This window comes from Panthera onca, chromosome C2, assembly GCF_046562875.1.
Source record: "Panthera onca isolate mPanOnc1 chromosome C2, mPanOnc1 haplotype 2, whole genome shotgun sequence".
Lineage (NCBI taxonomy): Eukaryota > Metazoa > Chordata > Mammalia > Carnivora > Felidae > Panthera > Panthera onca.
This window is the reverse complement of record NC_138347.1, coordinates 157607142-157633607: the sequence shown is the minus strand read 5'-3', so window position 1 is coordinate 157633607 and position 26466 is coordinate 157607142. Positions and strand designations below refer to the sequence as shown.

Sequence of the window (26466 nt, the reverse complement as noted above, 5' to 3'; positions counted from 1 at the left end):
TCTGCTCGCCTCTTGCGGTATTTCCAGGGTTTCTGGATGTGCTTAGTGAGGAGGAGCAGGAGAAACAAGTCTGCCATCTGGTGAGGGCTGGAAGTCCCTCGTCACATTGTTAATGCTGTATTTACAACTGTAATAAAGTACCGTAAAGCAGTGTGAAATGTTGCCGTCTTTTTCTTGGCAGTTCAACTTTCTGAATTGCTTTGCCTCCCTCTTCTACATCGCCTTTGTCTTGAGGGATATGAAGCTGTTGCGTCAGGTGAGTGTGAAAAGCAGGAAGTCTCAGTCTTGTAGGTTTCAGAGGTCCTTTCCTGTATTAATTTACTAATTATTAATTATTAATTTCCTGTATTAATAACAATAATGTTATTATTGTTATGGATAAAATCTGACATTTTGTATATTTCTAAGCCAATTCTAAGTGAAAAACCATTAGCAATTGCACTGTATATCGTACTCAACTGAAAACAAATTCGTTGAAGCTAACCAACTTGTAAAATTAATAATGCGGTACAGGAAAAACACATATATAGTTCATCTCAAAGCCTGTAAAAGCAATTCTAATGAAAAGTATTCCTTAATTGAAGTGTGTGTGTGTGTGTGTGTGTGTGTGTGTCAGAGTGAGAGGTAATTGATACAACCTTAAATAGGTCTTTCCCATTTCATTTTTAAATTGATATGTTGTTAACTTTTATAATTTTTTTTTTATTTTAGAGAGAGAGAGAGAGCACGAGTTGGGGAGAGGGGCAGAGGGAGAGAAAGAATTGTAAGTGGGCTCCATGCTCAGTGTGGAGTTAGGCATGGGCTCGATCCATGACCCTGGGATCGTGACCTGAGCCGAAATCAAGAGTTGGATGCTTAACCGACTGAGCCACCCAGGTGCCCCAAGAGTCTCTTTTTTTAAACAGAAGATGAAGGACAAGGAGATAGGGGAGGACTTTTAGAATAATGCACTTTTAATCCTAGCAAAGGGAGTATGTGATGGAAACACTTCTATCCATCTGGGGTAAGTGGAAATTGACACAGCACTTCTAGAAACGCCTAGGGCAGCTTTGCCAAGAACCACAGTCCATCCTCAGTAAGTCATCAGAGACAGGGCAAAGATTCGTGTACACAGGTATGCGAAGAGCAGCATTTGTAATAGTGAAGGTTGGGAATAATACAGTCAACAACAGTACGTGGGCTGCTTGTATTTTACATGTGATTGGAAAGAAATATCCTAAGATGTTAGCAGAGGTTCCATCATGGTTGTGGAATTATGGGTGGCTTTCTTACTACTTTCTAAGCTTACTACGATGAAGGAGGATATATTCATTTTATAAGTTTTTTGAACTTTCGCCAAACTTTTTTATTTTTCAGAGTTGGCAATATCATTTAGATTATTATGTTGTAGCAAGGATGAGATTGGCAAAAAACAATTTCAAATTAAATTGTTCCCCTGCCAGCTCATTACTGATTTCATTTCTTATTATAATCTTATTTATAACTGATTTATTTCTTATTATAATCTTACTTATAACTTTTTGTATTTTAATGTGTTTTTCCTGTGGGGAAAAAACAATAAATTGGAAACATTATTCTGGCACCTCGCTTTTCTGATATTAGTTGTGATATTAATGGTATGCTATTTGTTGAAGATTCCATTTTATTTATTGCATAATTATACACATACTGTGATTTTACTAAGCTACATTGTCAGATATTACTTCTCTGCTTCTTTTTAGAGTCTGGCCACTCTCCTGATTACCTCCCAGATCCTTAACCAAATTATGGAGTCTCTCCTTCCTTACTGGCTCCAAAGGAAGCACCACGTGCAGGTGAAGAGGAAGGTGCAGGCTTTAAAAGCGGACATCGATGCTACATTGTACGAACAGGTTGTCCTGGAGAAAGAAATGGGAACCTATTTGGTAAGTGTGAATATTGCCGAATTAACCATTGAGTAAAAGCGAGTAGCAGTGGACCCGCTCGCTGGCCCAGATGTGGCTACTTTGGAAGTGCTCTCCTGCCAGCGTCCGCGCCAAGAGCTCCTTTACCGTGAACGAGGGGGGACCGCGCCTTCGGTCTTGCCGCCCTCAATCTGAAGTTAAGCCTCACGACAGCAGGGGGCGGGTTTGGCCGGTTGCGCCGCTGCTTCCCCCACCCCCAGGGCGCCAGGCAACCCTTGCTGCAAAGCTGCCCCTGGCCCGGCCCGGCTGTGAAGAGGCCGCGTCCTGCTCACTCGCGGGGGCTGCTGCAGACTCCTGGGGGAGGCGGAGACCCGCCGCCGAAAATGGGGCGCCGCTCTGCAGAGTCTCTCCGGTTTCCCTTAGTGGTGTGGGAAGTGACCGTGGTTCCTTCTCGATCAAGACTTTCTGAGTTCCTTTGAGGAGCTGCAAGCAGATCGCTGCAAGGCTGGCCGCCTGTGACAACAGTGCGGGGAAGCCCCCGGCTCGTGGAACCTGACCGTGTGTTCGTGGGCGAGGGGCGTCGGGGTCGTGCGCGCGCTTGGCTCCCGGTGTCCTGCGTCCTGCACCTTCCTGCGCGGTGCGCTCTGCTTCTCGGTGAGTTAGACCCTGCAGCGGCCCGGTCAGTGTTCAACTCTCGCGGTCTTGTTTTCCGCCTTCGCGCGTCATCGTTTGGCCCTCTTGGCCCACGTGCTCCTTCTTCTCGTGCGCTCGCGAGTGTCGCTTGGTGTGTTCATCTTGAGGACGTGTGTCTTCCCTCTCTGCTCGCTTCTTCCCGCCCGGTCTTCACAGCTGCCCCAGGAGCCTCTGTGGCTTAGCCTAAAACCAGGGGTCTGTAGCCCCGGCTCCCACCTTGTGGGGACCTTGGGGGTTTTGCGGAGCCAGTCGACACAGACTGCAGGTCAGGGCGGCAGCTGTGGCTTTTTCAGCCCGCTTTCAAGGACAGGGGACCACTGTTCTAGCCCCTGGTTTTGTTCGAACAGCCTAGCCCCAGTAATGCTTCAGGGGAGGAGGTGCCTTTGAATCCCTCGCCCCGCAGGATACAGATCGAGCCGCGTCCGTCGGCCTGCGGGCTGGAGTCGGGCCGGGCTCCCGCTTACCGCCTTCGTTTTGTTCCATTTCTCACCTGTGCGGCTGTTTTTCTGGTTTCTGCGTGCTGATACGCGTCTTGATGAAATATGCACATATGCACTAGCGTCTTCTGTCAGTGCTGTCTGTGGGGGGAGAGTGTGATTCAAAGTATACGCACGGCACACTTGGCCAGTAACGCTGCTTGTGTGTGTATGTGAAGCGTCGGAGAAAACACAGGCGTGCGAGAAAGGACGCGTTCGCCCCTTGTGGTGCTTCTTGCCTGTGTTGGTCGAAGGGCGGGCTGGCTGGGGCCTGAAACCTCAGTCTGTGTCTGACTCCTTTCCTTGCGTGTTCTGGGGAGCGGGATTTCTGGCCGTATTTGTTTTCCATCCTTCCCTTTCTGGTGGAAGCCGGACAAGCAGTCTTTCCCCTGAGCTGTCTCTTCCATCCCCTCCGCCTCTCCTCTCGTCTGCAGAGGCCCCTGTTCCCGCCTGGAGCCGCCGCATCTCCCGCTTCCCCATCTCCCTGCCCCAGCTGCCCCAGCTGCCCCAGCCCTCCTGTCCCAAACCAAGCAAACCCGCACGCACTTCTGCTGGCTGTGTCCTGTCTTTCCTGCCCCAGTGTCTTGAAATAATTATTTCATGTTGGCGTCTCTCCTTCCCCTCTTCTCTCCCTGTGATCACTTAGAATCAGCTCTCTTCTTTTTCTCTGAATTATTTGGACAGACGACGTCATCCCCCCACGTGCCCCAAACCAAATTCACAGTCTTCTCCAGACCAGTTTCCCCTCCTTTCCCCCCGGCTCACTGACTCGTATGCAGTAGTTCAAGCAATGTGTCCCTCATCCAAGCAATTTTTTTTATTTTTTAAAATCTACATCCAAATTAGTTAGCATATAGTAAAACAATGATTTCAGGAGTAGATTCCTTAATGCCCCTTACCCATTCAGCCCACAACCCCTCTAGTAACCCTCAGTTTGTTCTCCATATTTATGAGTCTCTTCCGTTTTGTCCCCCTCCCTGTTTTTATATTATTTTTGTTTCTCTTCCCTTATGTTCATCTGTTTGTATCGTAAATTCCTCACATGAGCAGAGTCATGATACTTGTCTTTCTCTAATTGGCTAATTTCACTTAGCATAATACCCTCCAGTTCCATCCACATGGTTGCAAATGGCAAGATTTCATTCTTTTTGATTGCCGAGTAACACTCCATTGTGTATATAGACCACATCTTCTTTATCCATTCACCCATCGGGGGACATTTGGGCTCTTTCCACAGCTTGGCTATTGTGGATAGTGCGGCTATAAACATTCTCATCCAAGCAATTTTAATTCACCCAACAACTACATGCTACTAAGGTGACAACCGTCAGAATCTGAGACCTCACCTTTTTGGCATCTCATGACATCCGATAACACCTTGGTGAAGGACGGTAAGGTGAGCGTTGCTTTTCCCGTGTTAATAACAGGCAGTTGAAGCTCTCTGCTGTTAATCCCTTGGTGACCAAATCAGGAACAAGATCCGAGTCTTTGCTTTTCCAGTTCGGAACCTGTCACTCAGCCTGGGCAGGAAGCAGCGCACTCGCTTCTCCTGCAGGCCCCGGGTCTGTGAGCGAATGCTGTGGTTAGCGGTGCTGCTCCTTGGCTTGCTCGAGGGGCTGGGGTCCTGGGTGATCTGACACGCTCCCTCCTCACCGCCTGCACATCCCCCTCTACTCTCTCCATGGAGCGACAGTCCGGTATTGGCTATTTCAACTCTCTGCATGTATTGGGAGAGGGGACATGCTTTGGGGTCACATTTGATCTAGACCACTGTTTCCTACGTGCTGATCCTTCCCTCTGGGTGTATTTTCCTCCACACCGAAGTCAGTGAACTTAGGACTGTATTCTCTGTAAAGCTCATCCTGACCGCTACACATGAATCTAAAGTAATATTATCAAGTTTTGGGAAGAAAGACAATTTGACTGGAACACAAAAATTGTTATAAAAGTAATACTTGTTTAGGCACAATGGGAAGCTTGGATGATGCAGGACAGAGTGTAAAGTAAGGAAAAAGGAAACCTCCATAATGGCCCCCTGGGGGTGATCCGCCGGTGTCTTTTGGGCCTGCTGCACCCGCCAGGGCTGAGGCCATGGGTGCCTCGGGCCTGCGTTGTGCTGCCCCTGCCCTGTGAACTCCCGGATCCTGCCCAACCGCACAGCTGCGTGACTATGACTTTTCGTGATGAGTCGCCGCACCACAAATGAGCTGCCTCCTAGTGAGCTAGACGTTAAGAGATTTGCTAAAACTGTAAACGAGTGCCACTCTCTACACTGAATGTTTTTGTCTTGGAAAACGTAATTATTTTTCAAGCAGTATCTCACTGATGTTAATGTTTTTGTGTAACCGAATCAATGAGAAATATTTTTTACGGTTTTGAGTTTTAATTTCAAATGGGTAAATATCACAAGGTAGACGCCTGTAAACAAAAAGTCTTTGCTGTCCTCAGTCACTTTTGAGAGTTTAGGGCTGCAGAGACCAGAAGGCTTGAAAACTGCAGGTCTGGAATAGCCCGTTGCTTTTTTCGTTCTTCGGGGCGTTGGCTCGTTGTGAAGCCAGTGTGTCCCATGGTTTCCTCACGAGATTCCAGTTTAGCGATTCTGGGAGAGCACCTTCCGTCGCACCCCACCCGGAGCTGTGATGTCAGGCAGCCCCACGCCTTGTCGGATCCTTTGCTTGACCTGGGGCTGGGCTCGTCGCAGGGACGGAATTGCACTTTGGAAGGAGTAAGTGAGCTGCTGGTAGATATTTTGAGACTTCCGGTTTCCTGTCATTGGTAGCTCTTTCAAAAAGTTCTAAATTGTTGCTGTTAGATGCGAATGCTGTTGATTTTTGTATCTTGTTACCCAGCAACCTTGATGAACCCTCCCATTTTTTTCTAATCCATTTTCTTGGGTTTTCTTGGGTTTTCTGTGTAGAGATATTTCAGCTATAATTTCTTTCTTCCTTCATCTACAGTTTTTATTATCTATTGGACTCATGAATATGTTCAGTATAATTTGGACAGAAGTATTTACAATAGGAATCTTTCTCTAGCTCCTGACTTTTTTTTTTTCTTTTTTGGTCTCCTCACCATTGAGTGTCAACATTTGTCCCGTGTTCTTGGTAGGTAGCTTTTTATCAGTTTAAAAATGTTCTTTTCCTTACTTGCGCAGTTTGTATCGTGAAAGATGTTACATTTTATCAAGTTCTTCATTTATTTGCTTCTGTTGAGATTATCGTATTAAGATTTAATATTCTCCTTTACACTAATAAATTTCCTTTTTTTTAAATATGAGAATTTATTGTCAAATTGGTTTCCATACAACACCTAGTGCTCATCCCAACAGATGCCCTCCTCAATGCCCATCACTCACCTTCCCCTCCCTCCCACCCCACTCATAAATTTCCTACTGGAACATCTGCTGAAGTGATTAACTCTACCTGCTCACTATTTTTAAATATACGTTGTCACGTTGAACATGTCAGTATTTTATTTAGGGTCAAGTGCCACTGTCTAATAATTTTTCTTTCTCTGTTGCTGAGGTCACTGTCCCCATGTTATTTATCATGGTAATTCTTAGCGAGCATTCAATATAATATTGAATAAGGAACAGTTTTAGGAGAAAAATGGTCAGCCCCTAGTGTCCGTGTGCTGCTTGTGGCCTTAAATATAGTACTTTCTTTCCTTGTTGTATACTCAGCGTAGGGAACTCATAGACCTGTTTCTGCCCGGCTGGTTTGAGGATCCAGTGGGATAGAGCCCCTGGAACCTGAAACTTTGTTTCCATTCATCTAGTAAATAGATACATAAAATTAGTTATGACTTCACAGAAATACCACGGTGTTCTTCATGACTGCTTTGTTCTTAGATTTTGTAAGTTGTCTTTGCTAACTTGCAGCTAATCGGGTAGACTGTATCTTGGTTAACGTATTTTTATTTTAGTGTGCAATTATTTAGATTGTTGAATTTGCATTTTTTTCTCCTTCTTGCTTTTGGAGTACGTCCCTGGTTTGCTAAATTTACTGACTCCGAAGCGCTCAGTGTAAAAGTCCTGATAAAGTGTTAGCGTGTGTGTGCTATACTCAGTCCCTGCGTGAGATGGAGGCAGAATGCAGAGTGTGCTGCTGTGCGGAGAAGGGGCCCCCTCGTGTTGTATGCTAAAAATGCCAGGCCTGAGCATGCCTTCTGGAGGCTGCCCATTGGCACAGGGGAGGATTTGTCTACACAGCTCTGCGGAGGCTCTATCTTGTACATTCTGATCTGAAACAGCAGTTTTGAAAGCCGAGCATAGGCTGTCAGGATTTCTTAAGACCCAATTGTGGTAAAAATGGCGTAACAGCTAAGGTTTTTTTTACTCTGCTCTTGATTTCTACGCTTTTCAGAGAAGTGGATTGATGCTATACCACTGGGTGTATTTTAGAACCACTTCTGTGTGCTGCAACACAGCGTATGGAAATACTTTCCAGAGCCAGATGCTTCCAGAGAGTCGTTGAGAAACTACTCACCGCTGAATCCCCCACTGAGCCCCAACCCGCCAGCTCTGGAGGCACGTGTGAACCTTGAAAACAGCCAGAGCGTAACTCAGAGTCCCTGGGTTCGTGCTTTGTCCTCCCACCCAGGCCGTCTGAGAGCACGCTCTGCCGTTCCCAGTATTCTGTACCTAGGTTTGGGCGTTTTCTGCCAGAAGTAGAATCTGACTTCCACTGCAGCTCAACTAGTGAGCCTACTGTGCGCGTCTTGGTGAAAGACGGACTCTGAGATACAGTAACAATAATTACAATAATTCATTTTAGAGAATATTGCTTTAAAATGTTGTGACGTACATTTTTATTAAGCTGGAGTGGTTCTTGCCCGTGCAGTGGATGATCATGAGGAGGCCCGAGGATGCCGAAAGCCGGTGACATGGCCTTCGGCATCCTGAGGGCTGGCTCTGTCGCTCAGTCGCTGCACGGCACAGAGAACTGCTCCTCTTGGGTCAGAATAAACACGTGTTGTGAACAGCAGGCCTCCACTGAGGAGTGAGGGGTTGGAGTGCTCGTCGCCTGGTCCTGTAGAGTTTTGGTGACGCCATTCAAGTGGCCAGTGGGGGTCACCGATGCCCAGGCAGCCTACTTCAGTGAAGGCTCCTTTGCCCAGTCGTTAAAGATCACGAAATAACCCGCCTCGTACTGTTTACGTTTCTCTGCCACCAAACTGAAGGTATGTGATGACTGTTTTCCCTTTCTTCCTTTGGACTACACCTTTTAAAGTGTTGTTAGACAGGTTTTTAAACATAGTTTGAAAGGGATTTCTTCATGTTTCTATAGCTTCCCTCGATTTCTGCTGTGGATTTCATTCTCTGGCCTCTTTTGTATATTTGCTACTTCTGCTAGGGTGACTCTTGAGAGCTCCCTTATGACTATCAGCTTTTTTTTTCTTTCCTTTTTTTTTTGTTAAATTGGGATACAATTCACGTACCATAAGATTCACTGTTTTGAAGTGTACAGTGTAATGATTTTTAGTAAATTCACAAGGTTTTACAGCAATCACCGCTACTTCCAGAACATTTCATCATCCCCGAAAGAAACCCCACGCCCAGGAAGCAGTCCATCCGTACCCCAGTCTCCGGCAAGCATCAGTCTACATTCTGTCTCTGTAGGTTTGCCTCCTGCGTGCACGTCATGGAAATGGAGTCATACAGTCCGTGATCCTGTGTCTGGCTTCTTTCACTAAGCATAATGCTTTCAAGGCTCAGTCCACAATACAGCCTGTATCGCACCTCGTTCCTTTTTATGGTCGAGGGATATCCCATTGTATGGATATGCTACATTTTATTTGTTCATTCATCAGTCAATAAACATTTGGAACAAGTTGTTTCCACTTTTTGGCCGTTAGGAATAAGGCTGCCGTAAACATTTGTGTGCAAGCTTTTGTATGAACGTCAGTTTCTTCTGAACATCCATTGGTTACCATAGGCTAGGTCACATGTTCACTCTGTGTTTCGCTTTTTGAGTAACTGCCAGAGTGTTTTCAAAGGCAGTGGTACCATTTTATATTCTCACCAGCCATATAGGAGGGTCCCATTTTTTCCACATCTCTGTCAACACTTGTCATTTTTTGCCTCCCCCGCCTTTTAGTAGTAGCCACACTTACTACATGTAAAATGGGATTTCGTTGTGGGTTTGATTTGCATTTTCCTAATGCCTAAAGGTACTGACCATCTTTTCATGTGCTTTTTGGCCATTTGTATATCTTCTTTGGAGAAATATGTATTCATATTCTTTGCCCATTTTTCATTCAGTTATCTTTTTATTATTTCATTGCAAGAGTTCTTCATATACTCTGAATACAAATTTCTTATCAGGATGTGATTTGCAAATATGTCCTCCCATTCTGTGGGTTAGCTTTTTATTTTCATGAGTGTCCTTTGATGCACAGGTTTTTGACTTTGATGGGAGTCAAATTTCTCTCTTTTTTGTTGCTTATTCTTTTGGTGTCCTCTCTGAGAAACCATTGCCTTATCTGAAGAGAGGAAGATCTACTTCTGTATTTTCTTCTAAGAATGTTATAGGCTTAGCCCCTACATTTAGGTCTGATCCCTTTTGAATTGAGTTTTGTAGATAGTGTGAGGACAGAGTCCAGATCCATTCTTTACACGTGGATATCTAGTTGCCCGAGCACCATTTGTTTTAAGAAATGATTTTTTCCTTCATCGAATGATCTTTGCACATTTGTTGAAAACTGTAAGACTGGGGCGCCTGGGTGGTTAAGTGGGCCTCAGTTGGTTAAGTGTCCGACTCTTGGTTTGGGCTCAGGTCATGATCTCGCGACTTTGTGGTTTGAGCCCCACATCGGGCTCTGCCCTGGCAGAATGGAGCCTGCTTGGGATTCTCTCTCTTCTCTCTCTCTCTGCCCCTCCCCCACTTGCACTGTCTCTCTCTCTCTCTCAAAATAGAGAAACAAACTTAAAGAGAAAAGAAAATTGTAGGACTAAAGACACATGGATTTGTTTCTGGACTCTCAGTGCGATTCCATTGACCTCTGTGTGTCTGTCCTTATGCCATTCCTACAGTGTCTTGATTACTGTAGCTTTGTAGTAGGTTTTCAAATCAGGAAGTGCGATTTCTCTCTGTTTGTCCTTTATCAAGATTGTTTGGCTCTTCTGGGTCTCTTGTAATTCCTTATGGTTTTAGGATTAGCATCTCCATTTCTTTTAAAAATGCAGTTGAAATTTTGATTGGGATTGCACCGAATCTATTCATCAATTTGGGGAGTATTGCCATCTTAACAATACTAAGTTTTCTCATCCGTAAACGTGGAATGTCTGTCCATTTGTTTAGGTCTTTTTAAATTTCTTTCAGCAATGATTTGTGGGTTTCACCATACACATCTTACCCTGTTAAATCTATTACTATGTGTTTTATTTTTGATAATATTGTAAATGAAATTGTTTTTTAAATTTCATTTTCAGTTTGTTTGTTGCTGGTTTATAGAAATATCATTGACTTTTGTATATTGATCTTATATCCTGCAGTTTATTATTAAATCATTTATAATTAGACCTAATAATCTTTTGGGGGGTTCTTTAGAGGTTTTTTACATATAAGATCATGTCCTCTGCAAATAGGATTTTTTTTTTTTCTTGTTCTCCATGGCTCTTATTTCTTTCCTTGCCTTCCTTTCCATTCCTGGTAGAACCCCAAGGATAGTGTTGAATTGAATGGAAGAGTTAAGAGCAGACATTTTTGTCTTGTTCCTGATCTTAGGTGGGACACTTCCAGTTTTTCACCATCAAGTGTGATGTTAGCTGTGGTGTTTCGTAGATGCGGTTTACCACTTTGAGGAAATTCTCTTCTGTTACTCATTTGTTGAGTGTTTTTATCATGAAGGGGTATCCGATTTTGGTTTTTGTGTTTTTTTCTGTATCTATTGAGATGATTATATATAGTTATAGAAAGTATACATTTATATGTTATGTACATTACTGTGCTACATATAAAACTTTGTTGTGTTTATTTATTTGCTTTTTCTTGCTTTAGATTTAGTATACTATTCTTTCTCTAGATTTTTAAGGTGAAAATCTCAGTTGTTTTGAGATCTGCCTTTTTTTTTTAATGAAGCATTTATACCCATGAACTTCCCTTTGAGCACTGTTTTCACCACATCCTTTAAGTTTTGATATGTCGTGTCTTAATTTTCATTCATCTCAAAGTTTTTCTAATTCTTCTTGTGACTTCTTCTTTGACTCATTGGTTTTTTAGGAATATGTCGCTTAATTTCCATTCAATGTGAATTTCCCAAATTTCCTTCTGTTACTGATTTCCACTTTCGTTCCACTGTGGTCAGAGAAGATACTTTGTATGATTTTTAAGCCTTTTGGGTTTGTTGAGAATCGTCTTAGGGCCTAACATCTCATCTATCCTGAAGAATGTTTCATGTGCACTTGAGAAGAACGAGCATTCTGTTGTCGTTGGGTTGAGTGTTATATAGATATTGACGTGGGGCCGCAAGCAAATGGTCAAGAAAGAATTCTTGAGACATTTTCGGTGCAAAAAGGTGCTTTTATTATAGCACGGGGACAGAACTCGCGGGCAGAAAGAGCTGCACTTTTGCTGTATGAAGCTGGTGGTCGTATGCTTAGTGCTGAAGGGGGAGAGGACATGCAGGGAGTATTAGATCATAAATGTTTCTTCAAGTTTCTATTCATAAAACCACTTCTGCAAGATTTCTCGAGTGCTCATCATTCAGTTCGATAGTAATTGGCGATACGTACAGGTAGTCACGAGACCCTTTGAGAACGTAGCAAGCAGCACTTAATTTGGCCCTTAATGAAAACTCTGCAGGCTGTAGGTCAGCCTGCTGGACTAGAAGTGAACACTTCCCTGCTTCTGTCCCTCATCAGATGTCTGTTCGGTCGCTGTTTTCGTGTTTGGGCGTGCCTTCAACACTAACCCAGGAAGTTTAAAATTCTGCCTTGCCATTCACTTTCTGCTTGTGCAGAGCCCCGAGGTCAGTGAGAGGTGAGATCCTAGAGCCTTCTGTGGTGTTTCCTGAGATGATGCGGTGACCCTTTGCCTGTGCCGCATCTTCTAGATTCCCAGGAAAATGTTGGGAGTTCAACAAACCCCCTGTGGCTATTGCATTCCTCCGCTTGTCCTTTCGAGCTCCCTGGCTAGTCTCTTGTTTGCCCCCGCTGCTACCCATTGCCTCAGGCAGACCAGTGTTTAAAAATTCACCTCACATACTCAGGGAGAAGCCCTCAGCAATGGAAGAGACTCAGTGAAGTTGAATAAAGACAAGCCTTTTGAGCGGAATCTTGTAGGTTACCACTAACCAGGCCAGATCATGACTTCCCTCTGGGAATGAGGCTTTCTTTCCCAGATCTCCAGCCCCAGTCTGCTGCTCCCTTCCCGTCCTGGTGGTGCATGCTGGGTTTTTTCAAGGTTGCTGCAGAACTGGGGAGCAGGAGATGAGATGAGAATAAGTTAAAATGCCAGAAGATTGAGCTGTTTTTCATGACTCTGTGCCACCAGAATTGCTGCAAGCCTTTGGTTGACTTCCAGAGCACTTGAAAAATTGGTCCTGACACGTTTTGCCCTTTTGTTGTTGGTGTTGATTTTATGGAGGCGCAAACTTCTGGAGGTCATCGCTACGTTCATTGGCATCACCACCATCCGTTTTCTGATGGAGGGTCAGGGACTGAGGTTCTGGGGAGCCCATGATGGGAGGGGGCAGTCATGTAAGATTTCTAATAGTGATGTCGGATCATTTCTTTTTACTTGGTTAAAAGCAAACATCTTTAGCTTTGCTGTTGTTTGTTATGTAATAATTCAGTGATTTGGCACAATGGAATGAGGAGCTAAATCATTTTTTTCGTTCTTTCGGGGACTTAAATACAAAATTGCTTTTGAATTTATGTAAATTCTGTTGTTGACAAGAAGAAATTGGGAGGAATTCTAAGATTGTTTTTTGGTTGGAGGCTGGTGCCTTGGATGGTATTGCAAAGTGTTGCTGTAATTATATAATATTAAAACAATTCCTGTTTTTTTCTTGTGGTTTACATTTTCAGGGTACCTTTGATGATTACTTGGAGTTATTTCTTCAGTTCGGTTATGTGAGCCTTTTCTCCTGCGTCTACCCATTAGCAGCTGCCTTTGCTGTGTTAAATAACTTCACTGAAGTTAATTCGGATGCCTTAAAAATGTGCAGGGTCTTGAAACGTCCATTCTCAGAACCTTCAGCCACTATTGGTGTCTGGCAGGTAATTATTTGAGAAAACATGATTCCTTTGGGGGAAAAAATAGCAAAATGGGCCATTATGATTAAAAACAAAGGTGCTATGCTAAGGAGAAATTTGAGAAATTTAGTTTATTTTTTATTTTTATTTTATTGCATTTTATTTATTGCCACAGACTGCGTTGTGTCACTTCAAAGAGTCATTTACTTTTTCTGGGCTTTGCTTTCCTTGTTTTGAAAATTGGGGACGGGGTGGGGGAGGTAAATTATAATTTCTGTGACCCCTTTCAGATGTAAAAATTCTGATAGTTTTCTAGGAAAGTAGCCAGGTGGGACTTCACTCACCGAGTGATGATGAGGCCCTCCCCACTTCTGAGTGGGTTGCAGATCACGTCGGGAGTCTGGACTTCACCCCTACCCAGCAATAATGAGGTTCCTTTTCCAGTTTCTGCTGGGGTGGTTTCAGATAAAGCCTAATGGAGAGTCAGGCCTTCTGCCACCACCCAGCACAGCAGAGACCACATGGGAACATGGGAACACACACGGAGCACTTGCATTCGTCCTAGCAGAAGAGGTATCAGTGGGAAGGTCTAGTGGGAGACCAGAGTTCTGGCCCCAGTCCAGCAATAGGAAGGACCCCACCCTCCACACTGGGCGTCAGTGGTATCCAAATGGGTGACCTAACGAGGTGTTGTCCCTGCTAGAGTGGTGTTAGAGGAACCAACTGAAACAAAAGCTTTAAATAAATTATCGAATCTAACACCTAAAATGTCCAGGTTTCTATTTAAACAGTCATCATACCAGGAACCGGGATGAACCAAAAAGAAAAAAGGGGCAGTCAGTAGATGCCACCATCAGGGCGACAGATATTAGAACTATCGGACAGATTTTAAAGCAGCCTTGATCAAATGAGTATACCTCACACAGACAGAAAAATAGAATATCTCAGCAAAGAAAGAGAAGATATAAAAGAGAGGCAAATAGATATTTTAGAAGTGGAAAATACAACTAAAATAAAAAGCTTAGTGGATGAGTGCAGTAGCAGAATGGAAGAAATAGAGGAAAGATCAGAAACTGGAAAATAGAGAGTAGAAATGATTCAATGTGAACAGCAGAGAAAAAATAGACTGACAAAGTAAATATAACCTCAGAGACCTGTGGGACTGTAACAAAACATCTAACATTCCTGTTATCAGAGTCCCAGAAGGAGTGGGGAAAGGAAGGATTAAAAAACGCCTGAAGTAATAAGTCCAAGACTTTTTGATTTGGCAAGAGACCCAGAACTACAGACTCAAGAAATTGAGTGAATCCCAAACAGGATAAGCCCCCCAAAGTTCATGTCCAACAACACATCGTAATTAAACATGTGAAAACTAAAGACAAAAACTTGAAAGCACCAAGAGAGAAATGACATGTTGTCTATAGAGGAACACAATTAGAATGATAGCCAATTTCTCATCAGAAATAACGGAGGCTGGAAGAAAGCAGCATAGTATTTTTCAAGTGCTGAAAGAAAAGTAGTGTCAATACCGAATCCTGTATTCAGAGAGAATATCCTTCAAGAATGAAGGGCAGGGGGCGCCTGGGTGGCTCAGTTGGTTAAGCATCGGACTCTTGATTTCAGTTCAGGTCGTGACCTCATGGTTCGCGTCAGGCTCTGCTCTGACAGCGTGGAGCCTGCTTTGGATTCTCTGTCTCCCTTTTTCTCTACCCCGCCCCCTGCTTGCTCGCTCTCTCTCTCTCTTTCTCAAAAATGACTAAATAAATAAACTAAAAAAAAAAAAAAAAAAGAATGAAGGGGAAATCAAGACACTCTCAGATGAAAGAAAACGAAGAATTTGTTGCCGGAAAATCTATGCTAAAAGAATAGCCACTTTATTGATTGATTGATTTTTAAATGTTTATTTATTTTGAGAGAGAGTGAGCAGGGGAGGGGCAGAGAGAGAGGGAGAGAGACAATCCCAAGCAGGCTCCACACTGTCAGCGCAGAGCCCAATGCAGAGCTTAATCTCATGAACCATGAGATCACGACCTGAGCCGAAATCAAGAATCAGGTGCTTCAGTGACTGAGCCATATAGATACCCCTTAAAAGAATAGTTAAAAAAATTTTTCTAAACTTGAGGAAATGATAAAAGAAGGGACCTGGGACTGTCAGGAAGAAAAACCATGGAAAGCAAAAATACGAATAAACATAATTAGACTTTCCTTCTCTCTCTCTCTCTCTCTCTCTCTCTCTCTCTCTCTCTCTTTAATGTTTATTTATCCTTGAGACAGAGCATGAACAGGGGAGGGGCAGAGAGAGAGAGGGAGACACAGAATCTGAAACAGGCTCCAGGGGAGGGGCAGAGAGAGAGGGAGACACATATTTCTGAAACAGGCTCCAGGCTCTGAGCTGTCAGCACAGAGCCCGATGCGGGGCTCGAACCCACGAACTGTGGGATCATGACCTGAGCCAAAGTCGGAGGCTTAACCGACTGAGCCACCCAGGCACCCCAGACTTTCCTTCTCTTAAGTCTTTGAAGTTACGTTTGACAATTGGAACAAAAATTGCAACACTATCTAATGATTCTAAATATATGCAGGGAAAATATTAAGATATTTTACAGAATGGTAAAGGGAGATGAGGTTTCTGTACATCCTTCAGACTGATAAATGGTGACACAAGTAGACTGAACATATGTAGGTGGTCCCCAACTTACAACGGTTCAGATTATGATTTTTTGGCTTTACAGTGGCGTGAAAGCGATATGTATTCAGTAGAAACCATACCTCAAATTTTGAATTTGGATCTTTTCCCAAGCCAGTGGCATGCAGTATGATCCTCTCTCGATGTTGGACAGCAAACCACGGCTCCCAGTTAGCCACACAATCACGAGGGTAAACAACTGATACACTTAGAACAATTCCATACCCACACAACCATTCTGTTTTTCCCTTTCAGTACAGTGTTCAACAAATGACAGGAAATACTCAATACTTTAGTATAAAATAAGCTTTGTGTGAGATGATTTTGCCCAGCTGTAGGCTAATCTGAGGGTTCTTAGCACATTTAAGGTGAGCTATAGGTTCAGCTCTAATTCAGTAGATTAGGTGTAGTAGATACATTTTTGTCTTACAATATTTGTAACTTACCCTTATGGAACACAATTCCTAAGTCAAGGAAGATATCTCTCTCTCTCTCTCTCTCACTCACTCACTCACTCTCACACACACACACACACACACACACACACACAGTAATATATATAATAAATTGCCAAGAAGACATAGCAGGCTTAGTGTGTGTACACTGAACAATGATGGTCTAAAATACGTGAACCAGAAATTTATAGAACTGGAAGGAGAAATCGACAAATCCACAAGTATAGCTGGAGACTTCAACATGCATTTCTCAACAGTTGGTAGAACAAGAGCTAGGAAGTCAGCAAGGATATAGAAGGGCTCACCAATACCACCACCGTCAGGTAACAGAATCAAATCCATATTACAGAGCACTCTGCTCAGCACTTGTAGAATACACATTCAAGTGCTTACAGAGCATTCGTCCTCGGGCAGAACACAAACTTTAAACATTTTGAAGAATTGAAATCATGTATAGTATGTTCTCTGACTCTACTGGAATCCAACCAGAAATCAGCAGGAGAAAGATAACAGGAAAGTCTCCAAACACTCGAAAACTAAATGCATGGTTTTCTTGAGAAAGAAAGAGAAAGAGAAGGGCATGAGTGAGGGAGGGGCAGTGGGAGAGGAAGAGAGAGAGAATCTTAAGCATGCTCCATGCCTAGGCTGACATGGGGCTTGATCTCACCACGGTGAGATCATAACTTGAGCTGAAATGAAGAGTCAGTTGTTTAACCAACAGAGCCACCCAAGCGCCCCCAAATGCACGTTCCTTAAATAACGATGGGCCAAAGAGAAAGTTTCGAGTAAATTCAAAAGACATTGAACTGAATGAAAATGAAAGTACAGCGTATCAAACAGCTAAAGCAGTGCTGACAGGGAAATTTGTAGCACTGAATGCATACACCAGAGAAGAGAAGAATATCTCAAACAATAATCTAAATGCCTACTCGGGAAACTAGAAACAAAGCACAAAAGAAACCCAGAAGAAACAGAAAGAAAATAATAAAGATAAGAGTACAGATGGATGAAATGAAAAACAAAAATAATAGAGAAGATTACTGAAAAGAGTTGGTTCTTTGGAAAGATCAATATAGTTGACAAGATAACCAATATAAAAAGAAAACAGCAGGTACCACTACAGACCCTTAAAGTACCGAAAGTATTGAAGGGAATATTATGAGCAACTCTACACATACAAATTTGACAGTTTGGATCATTTCCTCCAAAAATACAAACTACCACAACTCACCCAGTACGAAATAGATAATTTGAGTAGCTCTGTAATTATAAGGAAATTAAATTTGTAATTATAAATTTCCAAAAAAGAAATACATCGGCCCGAATGATTTCACCAGCAATTTCTAAGAATGAACCCCAATTTTACACAATTTCTTCCAGAAAACAGAGGAGGAGGGAATATTTCCTAATTCATTTTATGAAGGCTAGTATCAGTGTGGTAGAAAACCAGAGTGCGAGACAGGAGAACAACAAACCAACATCCCTTGTGAGTAAATGGACAAAACACCTTAATAAACTATTAGCAGACTGAGTTCAGCAATCTGTAAAAAGAAGTGTGTACCATGACAAGTGGGATTTAGTCCAGGGATGCCAGCCTGGTTTAATATTAGAAAATTAATCTGTATAATGTGCCATTTAATAGTTTGAAAAACTGCATAGTTGTATCAACCAATACATATCAAGCATTTGAGAGTCCAACATTCCTTTTTGAGAACTCTCACAAAAATAGAAATGGGGGTGTTTCTTCAACTTGATAAGGGACATCTATTTTTAAAAAAAATCTAAAGCTAACATCATACTTATTGGTGAAAGATTGAATGCTTTCCTTCTAAAATTAGGAACAAGGCAAAGGTGTTCACTCTTGCTACCTTTATCGGACATGGTACTAGAAGTTCTAAGTAGCCTGATAAGGCCAATGATATCTCTGGTTTACCTACTAGCTGACCTCAGGTGCGTGAGCAAATCCAGTCAAAGTCAGCTGAGACCGGAAGAATTGCCGAGACGAGCATATCCTAACTTGTCCACCCACAGAATCATGAGCTAAATAAATGGCTGTTTGAAGCCAGAGTTTGGGGTGGTTGGTTATGTAGTAATAGCTGACTGATAAAGGAAGTCTCAGTATTCAATACATATCAATTCTCCTTTCGTTTACAAATTGACCTACAGATTAATTTATAAATGGAGCACTACGCCAACCCAAGGTTTTCTTTTAAGCCGGTAAGTGTATTGTCACATTCACAGGGAGAAATGAATGAAATAGAAGAACAAGAAAGCTATGAAGAAGAATAGGGACACTTACCATGTATTAAAACTTGTTACATAACTTCCGTTATTAACGTGGTGTGGTCCTGGTGCATCAGTAGACAGTCAGACCAGTTAAACAGAAGAGTAAGTCCAGAGATGGATTATGTGGTCTATGTGAAGTCTCAGTTCAGTGGGGGAAATAATTGTCCACTAATGGCATTGAGATAACCAGGTCTCCAGATAGGGGGGAAAGTTTGCTCTTCTAACGTTAAAAGAAGACTAGGCACGACACAGAATGGGAGAAAAAATACACAATACGTATGTCTGCCAGAGTACTTGTATTCAGATTAGGAAACTCTTACAATTCAGTAAGACATTTCAGCCTTTAGAAACAAGGACCATGATTTGAAGAAGTACTTCACCAAAAAACATATGTGAATGGCCCGTGAGCTCATGAAAAGATTTATAATTAGTTACCAGGAAAATGCAAATGAAAACCAGAAGATAGCACTACATACCCAGTTTAAAATGAAGATTCATGGTGTGAAACGTTGGCCATGATGCGTAGTAACTGCAACTGTCCTACTTTTCTGGCGAGGATGCGTCATGGTGCAGTCACTTTGCAGAATGAGATGGAAGTTTGTTAGAAAGTTCAACGTACACCTACCATACCCTCAGCATATCGGCTCCTAAATATCCAGGAGAAATGAGAGAACGTGAACATTTCAGGAGGCACGCATGTGTCTATAGTAACTTCATTCAGAGTAGTCCAAAACTGGAAACAACCCAGTGTTCCATCAGTAGGTAAATAAATAAAAAATGATGGTATATTCATAAAATGGAATACTACTCCACAATAAAAATGGAAACGACTAGATATAGATATAGAAATGATATGGATCAATCTCAAAATCATACTGGGTGAAAGGATGGGGAAGAGTATATACTATGTCATTCCACTTAGGACATCCTGGAGCAGTGACAAAACTGCAGTGACAAAGAGCAGGTCACTGTTTGCTTTGGGCCGGTGTGAAGAGAAGGATGGATTGCAGTGGGTCATGAGCAGTCTTTTGGGGGAAGTAGAATTATTCTGCATCTCGTTTGTGGTGGTGTTTTCACAGGTAAATACGTCAATCAAAACTTAAGTGTATACCTTCAATGAATACAGCTTATTGCACATAAATTATAACTCAGTATAGCTGTATTTGAAAAAATCATGTTTCATTATAGACGTATTAAAAATGCAGGAAGCCAGGCACTCTTAGATACTGCTGATAGGAGGATGAACTGGTCAGTCTCATGGAGTGCAGCTTGACGTGATTTATCAAAATTATGAATGCGTGGTACCCTTGACTCAGTTCCACTTTCAGGAATTTATCCTAATTCCACTCTTGTTAAATGATGTATTTACACAGTAACTAAATGGAACGATGATTGTCATAGCAACTAATGCCCACCAATAAGGAAATGGTTAAATAAATTCCGATACATCTCTGCAATAAAGTATTTAAACAGTTGTGACAAAGAATGAGAGAGTTCTTTGAGTACTGACATAGAATATTCTCCAAGACATTTTAAGTGACAAAAACAAGGGACCGGACAGTATGCATTGGGCTGAAAGAGGGGAAGAAAAGGCATATATATTCAAATTTCTTTATAAAGTTTGCATATAAAGCATCTGGAAAGGTAAAAAAAAAAATTCATAATGGTGATCCTTTTGTAGGGAGCACAGGAGCTCGCGGGTAGGTAAGGGGTACATGAGGGCAAGGAGACTCTTCACTGTAACTTCAAGTTTTCAATTCTGAGCTATGTGAAGATAAAAAATGAATAAATAAAAAAATTTAAGTTACTTAAAGAGAAGATAAAGTCTTGAGTAGGTTTGTTGTAAAGAAAACTCCGGAAAAAATAATCAAGTTAGACAAAGATTGCTAAAAAAAGATAGCGGAAATTCTCCATGAGACCAGATATTTATTCAGTTGGGATCCAATCATGTTTTGTTTTGCTTCTTTTAAAATTTTAGTTTCTAACAGTAATTGTATTTTTTAGAATTTGTGGGACTGTTATCTGATTCTTGTTTTAAGCGAAAGTACAGTTGGCACACAACGTTACACGTGTTTGGGGTGTGCAGCACAGTGATTGGACAAGTCTATATGCTCTGCTGTGCTCGCCACAAGCAGAGTACCCGCGTGGGTCACCAGGCGTTGCCGTCACAACACCTTGACCGTAATCCCTGTGGGCTGCAGCATTCCTCCCCGCAACTTGCTCGTTCTGTAATGGAAGCCTCTATGTCCCTTCCCAGTGGTTAGGTTACTCGGCAGGGATCAAGTGTTGTGCATTAAAAGGAAGAGCGAGCGGGCAGTGGTCACAACATTTCCGCAGTCGGTACTCTGTAGCGGGCTCTGGGAGACTCCTCCACGGGGCCTGGGGTCAGTCTGTTCAGTAGCTCGGCGGGGCACGTGTGTTTTTCCGAAGTCTCCTGGGCGAATGCCACTCGAAAAGGATCACGATAGCTGGTGCCTCTGGTGTAGCCGAACCAGCTGTGGTCTGTAATGTGGCAGAGTAAGACAGTCACAAAAAAATTCCGTTTGAAATCATACTAACAGTTTTTGAATGTGAAACGTTTTTTCTGGTGGCCCCACCTTAGATTCCCTTTAGGTACGAGTAGGGTAACTTGAACAGCACACTCCTCTCGGATGTATTCCAAATTCTCAGGCCCCTGGCCACCTCCAGCTGGGAAGGTAGAACATAGTGCTTTGGATATTCCAGCCAAAAATATTGAAAATGCCTGGTAACGGCATGACTTTTTTAAGCCGAAGAAAGTCACAGCATTATAGAGAAAAAGTTTTAAATGTACTTGGGATATTTGGAACGAGGGAAAGGCTTTTTCTTTGATTTTATATGATACAAAAAAAGGCTGAGGAAGTATGGAAGAGGTCATTGTGGTTTTTAATTTCACATTTTTTTTCCTTTTAGTTGGCTTTTGAAACAATGAGTGTTATATCTGTGGTCACTAACTGTGCTCTAATTGGAATGTCACCACAAGTGAATGCCCTCTTTCCAGAGTCAAAATTGGACCTCGTTTTGATCGTGGTAGCCGTGGAGGTAAGTGAAACTTTCAACGTATTTTAAATAGTCTCCACGCCAGACGCCTCCGTTTAAGCAGAGATGACCTACAGACAGCAGCGGTATCCCTGTCTGTCCGTGACTGGCAGTTTAATGACACACATTTCCTGGTAAGAAGGCGAGGTAGTTCAGGTGACGGCCAGACACACATTTCTGGTTGCTGCCCAGCTCGGAGAGACCGAGCCGTGGTGGGCTCGGGAAAGTGACTCTTCCCGTCCATTGCTGGGTAGAGAACTTCCGTATGAAATAGAATTCTGTAGATTTGACGTTTTTTTAGCCCCTTCTAGGGATCTGTCATTTCTACGTTCTTCCGCAAATGGATCCTAAGAAATGCTTTTTGATAATGACTTAAATCTCGCTAGCAACAGGTGTGGAATTCATCGTGAAACTCTAAAACACCCAGATGTGATATGTATCAGGAAGGCGCATAACCGTGCGTACGAGGTTCAAGGAGGCTGGCTGGCCGTACTTTTTAGGTTTTCATTTTGTTTATGGTGGTTCCGAATATGGATTACTGTAACATCTTGAAAACTCAGCACTGACCAGTTGCAAATGGACGCATTCGCAGGAATTTTTATTGCTAGTGCTTATTGTGACCTTTCATTTTTAGATACTTTAAAAATAGAGCAGTTGTGAACATCTAATCCAGCAGAATTTAGCGGGACTATAAGGCAGTGGCTCGTATACCTAAGGCCTCAGGACTGAGGGCCAGCTAGCAGTCGGAGTGTGAACTTGTGCTGAAGAACTAGATTCTGCTTCGCGGTGTTTATCTTTCTGTGTATTTAATAGGAATCTGTGTTCGTGGTGGATGTTCTATGCAGAATATGCGTTTTGGAGAATGATTTTAGACAGCAGTGAGTAGGAGGGAAAGGGGACGGCTCCAGCACATAAAAGTAGGTCTGCTTTGAATTTTGAGAGTTGAATAGGATTTTGGAGAGCTATTTGCAAGGCTGGTTTCTCACCTGTGTTAGTGAGAGATCAAGACAGAGGCGTCTTAGACGGCCAGCTGCCCAGGCTCATAGCGTACCTTCCATTTAGGATATGGCCTTAAGTTTGTGGGTCTGGGATCTTGTCTTTGCCAGTACATGCAGAGTTAATTAGGCTTTTGGGACTGACTGATGCTTAAAACTAATGAGACTCACAAAGGACTGACCAGAATGCCAGGCAGTTAACTTACCAGAAGGAGATACTTTTCCAATGACTGTAACAGTTGGTGTTAAAGTTACAGTGGAATTGGTTTAGTAGATTTCTTGGTAAATTGGGAACCAGAACAAGAGGAGTACGAAAGTCTTGAGAGACACGGAAGGACCTGAAAACCGTCCCCTCCCCCAAATCGAGCAGAGCTCTGCCGTGGGCCACATCTGGGGGTTCCGTTGCCAGCTTCTGAGCGATGCGGGACGTGTTCACTGCCCACTTCTTGATTTTGCCTTTGCTTTCTCCAGATTTCTGGCTGGTCCAGGGTTCTGTGTATCCCCAATGCTACTTCTTTCTTCTTTTGTATTTGCTGATGTCTTAACATCAGATATTTGGGGCCTGGTTCTTCTCACTTAATTGGGGAGATATCCTGGCCTACAGGAGCATTCTGCAGGTGGCACCCAGGAATTTGCTGGCCTGCGTGGGGTGGGCCGCAGTATTTCTGTGGTGTTTGGCTAGAGCGTCTAAAAGTTCTCTTGTCTTGCTGGGCCGCCCCTGTGCTGGCCCTTTGGCTGGAGAGCAGGCTTGTCTTGGGACTTTTTTTTTTGTCTGTGCCCGTTGGCATTTGTGCTTGCCCCTTCCTCAGCACTCAGTCTAGGACGTATGAGGTAGAGAGGAATACCTGGGGTCCTCAGGGTACTGGGGTCTATGCTGAGTCGGCCTTCTTTCTCCCTTTCAGAGTTTCCGTGTGTTTATTTTGTATGTAATGTCCATGGTCTTTGGTTGTTCTTAGCAGGAGGAGTAGTGAAAACTACTTCTGTTCCATTCTTCCAGAAGCAGAAGTCCTCACTCTGTTAATCTTTTTTTTTCTTTTTTTCTTTTTTCTTTCCTCTTTTGCTTAGGACCAAAGTCCTTTCTTTGGGCCGGGCTAGCACACTTTTATTCCTTATGTCTCAGCTTAGATGTCACTGGTCTCCCAGGCTTTTCTGATCCTTCCATCTCTGCTGGATCTCTTCTCTTAGCCCATCTTGAATCTCCATGGCCCTTCCTCCTGGTGATTATCCCGTTTATATGCCTTGCGCTTCCTGATAGGTGTGTTTATGTAATGTCTGTCTCTCGAGTGCACTGTTGGTTTCTTAAGACCAGGGACGGTGTCTACTTTTCTATCTAGTAGATAAGAGTACTAACTTGAACAGTGATGGTAGGTATACAGTTCAGTGTTGTGAATGTGGAATTAATAAATTAAGCTATTAAAAGAGAAAATGGGCATTTCTTTCTTTCTTTTTTTTTTTTAATTTCAAAACACAGAATGGGGGTGCCTGGGTAGTTCAGTTGGTGAAGCATCCCACTTCTGCTCAGGTCACGATCTCACAGTTTGTGAGTTCAAGCCCTGCGTCGGGCTCTGTGCTGACAGCTCAGAGCCTGGAGCCTGCTTCGGATTCTGTGTCTCCCTGTCTCTGTGCCCCTCCCCTGCTCATGTTCTGTCTCTCTCAAAAATAAATAAACTGAAAAAAAAATAAATCAAAAGAAAAAGAAAAAATTGGTATTATTCTTTTCTGATAAACATATTCGGTATTAATTATATGACTATATTTGTTTATAGCGTTTTCTGAGTTCTACTTACAGAACACAAAGTGGCAAGTGCTCATTTTTTTATTCCTTAATTATACACAGTCAGTATTGAGAGCTACTATGTATATGCTACTGAATCTGGTGCGAAGGAAAGACAAAGCTGGCTTTTTATTTTTGTCCTCAAGAGCTCTGCTTCTTAATGTAGCTGAGAAGATGTGCGCATTTTACACATACGCGCACGCACACGCACGTGTCCACATACGGACACTATAGCTTAGTGCATCTACCAGAGACGCAACTAGGCAGAATAAATGATATGTCAGGTGACTGGCCTGTGGTGACGTGGAGAAGATCATCACAACTGTCATCCAAAGACAGGGGACCCCTTGTGGTCTTCTCTTCTTCTTTGGTGAGTTCTGAGAAGGCTTGGATGTGAGTTAATCCCGATTTCCTCCATGCTAGCGTAGACTTCCCACTCTGAATTCTAGCCCGGGTGGAATCTGTGCCTAGGATATAAGTTGGGGATGCCTGGCAACCTGAGGGGTGGAAGGCAAAAGCTCAGCCACGGGCTGTCTCAGCCACCGACTTTCGAGTCCGTCATGACACGGGAGAAACGTGTTTTTCAGCTTAAAAGTCTTCCCCGTAGGCCAGAATGCCAGCAGTGTCGGGCTATTTCATTACCAGCTAGACTTATACCTCTAAACAAGAAGTATTTCCTTTGGTTACCAAGATTATATCCTTATAATAGTGATTATTTTGGTGTGTTCTGTTTGTTTGTTTTTTTTAATGAGCCAACTCATAGAGATGTTACCAATGTTTGTTAATACAGAGATCATTACTAATATTGAGATCACCCAGAGTTAAGTCAAAGGGTGAAGGAGTGTAAGGAGGTTGTAACTACATGTATATACCGCTTTCTCATTTTTGGTTTTTATTGTGGTGAAGTAAACATCGGAAATTTACCATTTTAACCTCTTCAGAAATTTAATTGTGGTAAAAAAAAAACCCCACATAATATGAAATGTACCCTTTTAACCACTTTTGATTGTACGGTTCAAGGCATTAACTGAAACTCTGTATCTGTTAAACACGAAGTGCCCATTCCCCCCTCTCCAGCCCCTGGTAACCACCATTCTCCCTTCTGTTCTTGTGAATGTGATTACTCTAGGAATCTCACATAACAGAATCATCCAGTATCTGTCCTCTTGTGTCATAAGGTCTTCAGGGTTCATGTGTGTTACAGGATATGTTAAAATTTCCTTCCTTTTCAAGACTGCATGATACTCCCGTGTATGTATATACCACGTCTTATTTATCCGTTCGTCAGCCGATGGCCACGTGGGTTGCTTCCGCATTTTGGCTGTTGTGAATAATATTGCTGTGAACGTGGATGTACCAATATCTCTTTGAGTCCCTGTTTCACTTCTTTAGAGTCCATAGCCAGAAACAGAATTTCTGGATTACGTGGTAATTCTGTTTAATTTTTTCAAGAAACACAATACCATTTTCCACAGCAGCTGTACCGTTTTTACATTCCCGCCAGCAAGGCACAAGCATTTGTTCAATTTCTCCACCTCTTTGCCAACATTTGTTATTTTCTGTTGTTTGTTTGTTTAATAATAGTCATCCTAATGGGTATGAGGTAATACCTCATTATAGTTTTGATTTCCCTGACAAGCGGTGATGTTGAACATCTTTTCATGTGCTTTTGGCCACTTGAATATCATCTGTTCAGTTTCCTCACCCGTTCTTTTTTTTAGTTGCCTTTCGCTTATCTGTTGACTTGTAGGAGTTCTTTATACGTGCTGGGTATCGATCTCTTGTTAGAGACGTGACTCGAGAATGTTTTTTCCACTTCTGTGGGCTACCTTTGTACTCTGTTGGCACTACCCTCTTAGTGCATAGAAGCCCAGGTTTTCCGCTTGTTTCTTTTGTTGCCTGTGCCTTTGGTGTCATAGCCAAGAAATCGTTGCCAAGTCTAATGTCATGAAGCTTTTGCCCT

At 42.7% G+C, this 26466-nt stretch overlaps 1 protein-coding gene across 8 annotated transcripts in view; it reads left to right on the top strand.

The window, feature by feature from the left end:
* Positions 1-26466, top strand: part of ANO10 (anoctamin 10) — a 285102-nt gene that overhangs the window by 94079 nt on the left and 164557 nt on the right. For 7 of the 8 annotated variants that reach the window (XM_078432533.2, XM_060638069.3, XM_081790141.1 and 4 more), the window contains exons 8-11: positions 182-256; positions 1722-1904; positions 13083-13274; positions 21609-21737. In XM_078432533.2, coding sequence (XP_078288659.1) covers positions 182-256; positions 1722-1904; positions 13083-13274; positions 21609-21737 — 579 coding nt within the window. Of the gene's footprint in view, positions 1-181; positions 257-1721; positions 1905-13082; positions 13275-17771; positions 17878-21608; positions 21738-26466 lie in introns of those variants that run through there. The other variant, XR_009611897.2, reaches the window with a different exon arrangement.